General features: G+C 37.9%; 1 protein-coding gene across 1 annotated transcript in view; it reads right to left on the minus strand.

Moving 5' to 3' along the window:
• Positions 1-5087: 5087 nt before the first annotated feature.
• LOC136841557 (uncharacterized) overlaps positions 5088-10000 on the minus strand; it is a 27404-nt gene continuing 22491 nt past the window's right edge. Inside the window, exons 3-5 of the mRNA XM_067108541.1 lie at positions 7836-8022; positions 6762-7178; positions 5088-6591 (exon numbers count right to left, since the gene is read on the minus strand). Of these exons, the coding sequence (XP_066964642.1) occupies positions 5846-6591; positions 6762-7178; positions 7836-7971 (1299 nt within the window). The 5' untranslated portion in view covers positions 7972-8022 and the 3' untranslated portion in view covers positions 5088-5845. The remainder of the gene's footprint in view (positions 6592-6761; positions 7179-7835; positions 8023-10000) is intronic.

Below are 10000 nucleotides of genomic sequence, written 5' to 3' on the forward strand. Positions count from 1 at the left end.
CGGCCTTAAATGGAAATGGGAGTCACTGGGATTTTCTGCTTTATTTTTATAACTGCATTTCAGTTTTACGAGTGCAAGTTATGTTCTAATAAAATTACTTGTACTTTTTTTTATATCTTGTTTTCGCTTTTGTCTAGGACAAAATTTAATATAATTAAATTTCGTTCTAGCTTTATTTTGTATGTATATGATATAAAATATAAAGTTGCAAAACTTAGCTATAGTTTTTGAAAATCGTTACGGTTGAGGAGTTTAATATTTTTTTTGAAGAAGATACAATAAAGATTTAATATTGAATTCAAGGTCAAAACATAGTATTTATCCTCCTGAAAGCAGTTTTAAGTGCATTTGAATAGATTATTTCTACTGATGTTTCAATTAATTCATGGTTGATTTCATGTTTAGAATTGTATTTCTTTTAGTTATCCTGTAAAATGCAATGAAAATAAAACTTACCTTAGAAAAATGGTCATTCTTTCTTCAGTTCCAATTGCACGCCTGTATTTTGTGTTGAAATTTTCAATTGTCATCCTAAAAATGTGTAGAATTTTTCTGGGTGGTTTACCAGGTCAGGGAATAAATTATTAAATTACCAAATTATGGTCTTTTGGTGTTCAGATGATGCACCTAGATTCGAGGTTTATTTTTACGTTTGCGACGACAAAGCCACAGCAAAGCATTAATTTTAGCAAGAGAATATGCACCCATTCTCAAAAAAACCTATTGTGGCATTTGACAATATAAATATAAAAAAAGAGTGCAGACTTGACTTGTTGACGCAGTAGGTTGACGAATTTGGTGTGAACAGGGTTTCGTCAAAATGGAACGCATCAAATGAATTATCGTGACTTGACGTGACTCTACTCGACGCGGCTCCCTTGGTGTGAACGCAGCCTTAGGCTAACAGAGGTAGGCTACCATGGATTTCAGACGAATGAGCTCAACTTGTTTCCACCTTATGGGACTGAACTTTGATTCCTTGCTGTGTGGTATAACTTTGAGCTTAGTCAATGAAGCTCGAAAAGTTCCAAGATTTATGCGATCCATTTGTTAAAGACTTCCAGGTGCAGCTCTTCCCGTCACAAGGAAGGAAGGTTACGAGGCAAGAACCACAGAAGAAGTGAGAAAATTCCAAACTTTGGAGGTCAAAGGGAAATGACAGTCGGTGAGCCGTGTAATCTGAAAAGCTAGGGAAAATGAAGAGAAACTGTAGATACTGGTGGAAAAGTTTGCCAGAGGAGATTGCTGTGAGTTACTGTGAGCAAGAGTAAGGTTCTAAGGTTGAATAGAAACAAGAAAGATGGAGCGGTGCTACTTTGGCTTGTTATCCACTCGTCACCTACTCTGGGCTGCCAGTACTAAACACAGTATGGTAATTGCAAGGTAGACGACCGCACGAAGATATCGTATTCATCAATATAATTTGTCGACCACGCAATATAGAAATGGGTTTATATAATACTTTGATCCTCGAGGGGCTAGTACTAAACACGGCTTCCCAAGGAGCTTCTGCCATTTTTAGTACTAGCACCTCGGAGTAGGTGACGCGTAAATAACAAGCTAAAGTAGCACCGATGGAGCAATGACGTTTGATATAGAAATTAAGTGGAGCCAGTCATGGAAATTGATGATTTTTTTTTTAGTTAATCCACAAAATAAAAGGACACCTATGTTTTCAATATATTCGGCAGAAAACATATAGCTCTGGTCAATAAAATCGTAAAACCTCCTTTCTTCATAAATAGTTAGAATATCTACCACATCAATAATGTCGTTTATGGTATTGAATTTCGAGATGGCAAGGTTGGCACAATATGCAAATTTAATTTTATACCCTTGTGTGCATCTATATTTATTTTCTATATATTTATTCTTCTTAGTATTTCAAATGTTCAAATTTCATGTAAAGTGAGTTTGCTGAAATGCTAGCAAAACTTATCTTTAATGAATGGTATAGGACTAATTCATAATTTCAGTGGAAAAAGTTTTTATGATATTATATGCCTATAAAATGGAATGTTCCCAGTTCAGCAACCCAAATATGACGAGATGGGAATTGTACTCAGATATTCGAATCGTGCTTTTACTGCATAGATTCCAGTTTGACAGAGCTGTGCTTTGGACATCATTATCGTTTAACCTTTTTCGAAAAGCCGATATTTCTCAGTTCTCTATTCTCTTCCTCATTACTTTGCTTCGAAAGTCAAAATGAGAAAAACCAGAAAAAGATATTTTCTGATAAAAAGAATAAAAGTCCATCATATGTCACAGTCTATATTATGATTAACAAAGTTTTTAATGTGTTAAGGATATCACATGAAACAATGCATTTTGAAATTGCTGAGTTGGAAACAAAATTCAATATAAAATTGACCTAAGACAATAAAAAAAATACCAAGATTTATTTTCGTTATGTAGTTCAAACAACTTCAGCGCCAGTTTCTAGTATGTCAGCTGAAAATAATACGGTAATTCTAAGTATTAGCTCCACGCCTGTTTTTTAGGGTTTCTGATACTGGCGGTGCATTTGTTTGTTGTCGGACAAATGCAATGTCCCTTCGCCGTGTTTCGTACTGGCCCCGGGGGTGGCGGTACCCCTACTTTAACAAGTTATTGCACTTGCCGGACCGGATATGAACCGTTCCAAAACAGACGTACCCGCGCTCTGTCTTGTGAAGATCGCGTATGGAAACCCCTTGTTTGGGTGGACTTCAGGGGTTAATTACAGGTTAATAATTACATTCGACCCCAAAACTAACGTTAAATTGTAATTAAGCAACCGAAATACTATAAGAAACTGCTATTTCTCGCTAAATACCGGCCGTGTATCTATTACTTAGATCCCCCCCAAAATGTGATACTAATTACAAAAGTGCAACGATTGTACTTGTGATTCATGTAGTTAATAAGCAGCTCAATATATAAAAAGTTTAAGTCATCAATAAAATCTTAGTATCTGTTTTCTATGAGGATAATTGCCTTCGTAGAAAATATTTATTGGATAACTAAGTCAAACTGGCGAAGTTGTAGTTGTACTTGAGAGAAGAGATTTTCACCAAAATTTTTTGTGCACTTACAATTTTTGGAGAGATCGCCAGTGCTGCAGAATTTTCCAGACTTATACACAATAGATAAATATTAAGGTAGAAATTTGTATTTTTTTTTTTTTACAATTTTGTAGGCCTACATAGCACCAGGTTTTGAGGAATTTCAACTAATAAGACCACAGGCACAGAGTGACTCCCGATGTCTTTTCTGTTGAGAAGGAGAATGTCTTATCCTCATGCTTTACAGTATAATCATCAGGTACATAGAGGAATACTGCTGCCGTCTCTCTCTCTCTCTCTCTCTAACACAATACAAGTTTATCAGATCAAATAATATTCACCATTCTTAAAACTGAAACACAGGGAAATGAAATAAAACGGGGGATATTGAAACGCATCTGTTGAATTTAAAGTTAAACTAATTTAATAACTAAAGGTTAAACATATCAAAGCGTAATTACATGAGACAAATAAAATGAATTACTCAAAAGGGAATTATAACTCAATGGCACTCAAATGAACCAAGTTACAGCAAAGTTCAAAGGATAAGGGCAATCATCCTTTCAAAGTCCACACACACATCACTACACGACACTAGATATCAGGTCTACTCAAAGGTTGAGCCAAGAAGCTGTACATTCCGCCCTGCATTCGGGTTTTATTGGGGAAAAAGAGACAAGTTATACAATAACCTCGAATACAAAACAGACTTACAAAGTTTACATGCACATAAAAAGCTTTAAGACAATTCTCAAGTTCGTTATCAAAAATAAATTCCAAATATAATATTGCGCAATTTCAACATATTGGTTAAATGTAGTGAATTAATTGGTGGTGTGTGCCAATACAATTTTGGGCGACGTCACGCCCATACAGTGCACGCACATCCGCATACACGCCCGCGGAGGGGCGCAAAGAGGGGCGATCAGAGGGCGGGGGAACAACTACCCTTCCTTTTCCCTCTCCCGAACTCTTGACCTCGGTTAATGGCTTCTCTGGCGAGAGGTACAAACAAGATCTAATAACACCTTCAACTATTACTATACGTGGTGCAATGCATTCACTAAGAGTTATTTCAAACATAAAAATGAATTATTATAACTAAAACAGTACTCTAGACTTCATGCTAGAATCATGATAAAAATCAGGCAAAATAATGTAAGGTGTCATTCTCGAATTAGATGTGGTTCTTTCACCCTTATTATGATAATCAATAGAGACGTAAATAAGTTTACAAAATACATAAGCATGCGAATATATTTGGATTTCACATGAATACAGATACAAACAAAGTAACAGTTCTGTCTGTCGATTACCTAACAGACGGCAATTCACAACGAAAACTCAAATCAATAATTTTTTAAGAGACAAACGATCCTAATAACTCTACAATAAGAGATAGATCGCATGAAACCAATGAATAAACAAAAACGTCAGAAAAATTGTTGTGAGGAGTAAAAATAAATATCGCTCCTGTTATTATTGGATCCAAGCAAAGCGTTTGACAGTGTTCATCACCAAATTCTAATAAATGAGCTAGGTAAAGTCATTGTCGACTCCTCTTGGTTTGAAAATTATATGAGCAGTCGCATCCAGTCTGTTAGTGTAGGATCAGTCCTGTCCTCTCCTGAGAAGATATCTTTCGGCGTACCCCAGGGGTCGATTCTTTGGCCCATTGCTGTTTTTTTATCTATATGAACGATCTGCCCAATATACAGGAGATGGTCTTCTTGTTATTTACACTGATGATACCCAGATTTTGCTGACCGGGGACTTGAAAATTTTCGACCATTTGATAAATAGACGAAAATATATTGACTATCGCAAAATATCGTTTTTTTTTTTTAATAGTATCGGCCTATTACTCAACGAAAGTAAAACAAGTATTTTTCTTCGGATCAAGTGGTTAATATTTTGTTCTACAACTAACTCGTAGTAATTTTTTTTGTCCAGAATTTTGTCATTACTAATGGAAAATGGTTATAACAAGTTTTGTGGGTCAGAATGACCAAGGTTTCAACTAACAAAGAAGGTCTAAGATTTGGATGATTTTCTTGGTGTATTAGGAAGCACAGCTTTTCAAAACAATTATAAACTGCAGGCTGTATTCTATGACATATGTGTAATGCGATTGTCCATACAGCTAGAAGTCAAAATAAATCATAAAGGAAGCAGGGAGTGAAGACACGTCTGAATAAACTTTATTACTTTGTGATCAATGTCTATAACAGCTATGCCACAGAATAACCGGTTATTTATGAAAACTATAAGCTACTACAACAGACCGATAAATGAACCCATCCTGATGGACCCTGTGAGGGCTGATGAGAAGGCGCCCAAAAACCAGTGATGATGGTGATTATAACCTCATGAATATTATTCCATAGAAGTTTTGACTTAAGTTCCACTGTATCTTCTTCGTTACATACGACAACACTCAAGAGCCTTATCTGTGTGAACACAGCAGACCATTACCAAGAAGAGAGCCTTTGCAAACAATAATGGGCTGCTAGATGTTTGGAAGAGTCACAATAGCAACCTTTTGACTTTATTAAAGCAAGAGAGTTTTAAGGTTTTTACTTTTAATATCCCCAAGGTTCTTAGAGTTGCTCTTTCATTTCATATCTGCACCCAGATATTTAAATATTTTCTGGCTACCATTATTAGCTATACTTCGGCAAAATCATTGTAGGATATTCTGCCTCTCGACTCTGTGCTGATTTTCCTCATTGTGTGTAAAATCTATTTGCAAATGTTTCTTCGTTAAGAAGGTTGTTGGAAGAAGAAGGGTAAAATTGTCAGTTCTCATCCTGTTCATGTTGGTACTCATTATATGCAGGAGGCAGGTTCTCACTAAAGCATCCAATGTTGGTGTAAAGCGGCTCTTGGTTGTCCCACTCTTCGGGGTCAGAGTCAAAGTCATCGTCTGTTACCTCGGCGTTTGGAGGCTGATTTCCAGGAATAGGGAGGGTGAATTCCGTACAAACGTTATTATGATTTGGCTGCTGGTTGTTATCATTCACCAGACCGGCAGTAGTGCCAGAAATGTTGCCCAAGTCATTCCGATCCGTCATCTGACCCAGCTGCAGTGGGAAATTCGCAGAATAAGTGGGTTCGCTCATTCCTGATTTAGCACACCGCCTCCTTACTTTGCACAGGGCAATGGCTAATGCAACAGACATCAACAGAAAAGCTGTGCAACCTGCAGCAAGGCCGTACATAATCCACCTGTCCCAACCTTCGAGGAAAATAACAGTTTGGGAACTCTCTTCTTGGTTTAACATGTTGTTTGTGATGCTATCGTGAAGGCCCTTGTTCTCGTCTGGTTTCCCTTGATAAGTGGCTGTGATGCTTGGACATGGAGTGGGAACTGGACAAGGCTCTTGTAAAGGACAGGCTGTTATTGCAGGACAGGGAGGTGCGGAAGGGCAACTTGGTTCTGGACAGAGCGGACAAATCTTTTCCTCAGGAGTTGGACAAGTTGCAGCTGGAGGAGATTCCGTCTTTGGTTCACATCGTTCTTCACTAGTTCCCGTTACTGTGTCTATAACAGGTGATAAACAAAATTTAATTCATTTTGCAGAAGAATTCTCAACAGTGTGACATGCAATAAGTCAAAAGGTTAGTATAATATTAGCACAGTTAAATATCAAACATAGATCACCAATCATGTGATAAATTTGAATAGCAATTGTACTAGCTTAAATTACTTACCAGAGTTACAAATGCTTATGACTGTCTTTGAATAGGTGTACGAGGTCTTGTTGGAATAAATCCTCAGTGAGTCAATACTTGCACTGATGCTACTGAATCCGAGAGGGAAACTGCTTGTGCCATTCCATACCATCATTCTGTTAACGTCCTTTGTCATCTTGAAGTTCAACGTCAATCTATTCGAGTTCCAAAGGAAGTCTTGTAGTGTCTCAGTAATTTGAAAACTGATTCCTATTCCAGTAACTGACAAGTCGTCACCATATCTTCTGAGGAGGACCTTGCCTTTCGTTCCTCCTGTTTCTCGTAACTCAAGGACAACATTGCTCCATGAATCTCGTCCACCGTCGATGCTTACATTCATTCCGGACTTGTAGGGCATGTCCCCTGTCCATACGCCAATTTGTTCTTCATGACATCCTGGGAGAACAAATAGAATAGCCGACTTCATGGGCAATGGTGTTACAGATATAATGCACAACCTAAAGCTCATTATTTTTGCAAGTATTTCTTTGTACAATAAAACACGGTCTAAAGTATAAGTCCTCAACACAAATACAAAGCTGGTGCTTTCTGAACCGCAATATCCATTCTTTATCTTTCCAGTTTATTGTGAAATGTTATTCAGGAAAAATGAAGTAAGAAATATTAATTAGTCTTAGTAGAAATGTTAACCACTATGCAAATTCAAGGCCAGTTATAGAAAACAAACCTGCTTATTTTCAACGGCAAGCAAAAACCGGCTCATCTTAACGATTTAGTTTCATATCGCTTTCATGTATTGTGTTCACATCATTTTCTTATGAAGAAAATTGCTTAGAAAAAAAAGTTACTTGAACATCAATTCTGAAGATCATCACCTTGTGATAAAACTAGATAGACTGGGATTGAGGGCTAAAGAATCACACGAAATAGTTCAGAGTTGGTTTCTTTTTAAAGAAAGGCATCATTAAATAAAACGCAGGTGTTTACTGATATAAATACAAACTAAGTAAAAAAAAAAATTAAAGAGAGAAAAACTGAGAAGAGAGGGGAAATAAGAGTTCTAGAGTAGAATTGATTAGAACAGACTCTTACCTTGCTCAGGTGGATTTGCGCTGGACACAGGGCAGAAAGAAAGCAGCAGCATCCCACTAAGTAGAAGCAGATGGTCTTTGAAGAGCAAGAGGTGGAAGACATTCTTCCTCGTAACAGGAGAAATTCTGCGGTCCATTTTGAGCTCGTATGATTGAGACGGTGTTACAATATTTCTCGACCCGCTGATCTGTAGATATAAACACACAGAAGCAGAGGATAATATTTCACCTGTTGATTTAGCTATATTGTATAAACCTTAAAAAGATTGAACAGAAGTTACGCTATAGTTTTTTCCTCTTATAGGGTGCTGTATAACTTGAACTGCACACTGTTCTAAGGATCATAAAATAATACATCCTGTAGAACTCTGTTTTAGCTAACCAGCCGAGAGCACTGTGGACAGATTGGGCTCCCACATATGCCTGGAAAATTGCTGTGGAGGTTTTCCAGTTTTACTGGAAATATTTTGATATGGCTCATCTGCTTAAGGGGCTGAGTACACAAACGAGGTATGCAACAGGAATGTAACTGGTGGCTGGTGCTTGGGGAAGAGCCTCTGGCTACTACCACTACTACTACTACCAAGATTCAGCCAGCCTTGTGCTGGCACGGGCTCTTGCTCTTCAGCAGCCCGTAACTGATGATTGAGATTCTGCTGAGAAAAGAATAATTAAAAGTTGGTGCAAGTGCAGTTTTTGGTGTGAAACATGCCCTCACTGGTGATACCATTCGGCTCAATCTAACCACCGGGCCAGAAATGAATGGGTAGTGGGAGAGAAAGTGTTATAGCAGCAAGTTCAGTGAGTAGGAGAGCTGGGGAGGAAGGGATGAAATTCATGTCACAGGAAAAGGATGGGAATTAAAGTTCCCATCTGGTTAAGAAAAGATCGTTGTGTTGGGTTCCATTGTTCACTAGTTCCTACTGGCTTCAGTCTTCTAACAATCAAGGGTTTTAGGTTAATCTACAGAGAAGTTCTCCATTCATTTCCTTTTGGGATTTCAAGGTTTCCAGTTGGAAGAATGTCCAGAACTATGAAGAGATAGAGAGGAAAGGTCAAAGTAGGCTTTAGAGTGAATTTTGGAGATTGCTTTTGGATTGCAGAACTAATCTTATAAATCAGGAAAGATCACTCCTTGCTTAGAGCTTTTATTGAACTTGCAGACACTTTCAAACAGTCAACAATTCCTGACGTGGCTTAGCATCAGTGATCTTGAGTGACGTCATTTCGAAAAATAAGTTGCACGAACGGTCTGGCTGGTGTATTTGATATGGTGGTGAAATGAGTTTTCTTTCCTGAGTTCTTACGCCTTCTAGAAGAGTCTCGCTTAGTTTGACTCAGTTCAGAGATCCATACCAGACTTCTTTTCCAGTTCAACAGCTAACCATCGCTTACATGCTGCCTGTACAGGGGCACTAGCTGACATAAGGCCGGCTTAACCTATAACTGCCAACCATTCTAAACTCTTCCCCTGGGAAAAAAATTGATACATTTGGATGATTTTCGCAAATAAATAACTGTTTTTTATTGCTTTTTGTTTTCTATCTGAAAGAGACTTTTCTTTGTTTTTTAAGAACATCAGATAATCGTCCTGTGACCGTCCGCTCTTCGCGTCCTGCCTTAACATCTGGTTAAACAATGATGCATTTTTATTCTTAGTTTATTACACATCCGCTTTCCTTCCTGCGGTGTTCGCCTGACATTAAAAAACTTTATTTAATTTTTATGTTCTTTGTTAATTTGAGCTGCTTGTTTAGAGGCCATAAGTCAACTTTCAGTTAATCAGAACATATCTTGATCAAAAATATTATGACAAACAAGGACTGAAAGGTGATCTGGAAAAGTATAATGTGATTATAAAATCCAAGTAAGGTTCACGGGGGGCGGGTGGATAAGGGGTTTATCCTCTGGAAAAATCCAAAATGGTCTCCGGAATATTCGGGAAAACGAAATGGGAGAAATCTGGTGAAATAAGAGACAAGTAAAAAATGCGCCGAAGTTTCTTCGGCGCAGTCGAGTTTTCTGTACAGCATATAATGCTTTGTGAAACTCTCAGCCATGGCGCATGAAACTCTCAGCCGGGGCCCATGAAACTTTCAGCTAAGGCCCGGTGGTGGCCTGCGTTGTTGCCACCTATAGAGGTGCCAGAAGTACAATCATGGCTTA

This window comes from Macrobrachium rosenbergii, chromosome 9 (assembly GCF_040412425.1).
Source record: "Macrobrachium rosenbergii isolate ZJJX-2024 chromosome 9, ASM4041242v1, whole genome shotgun sequence".
Taxonomy (NCBI): Eukaryota; Metazoa; Arthropoda; class Malacostraca; order Decapoda; family Palaemonidae; genus Macrobrachium; species Macrobrachium rosenbergii.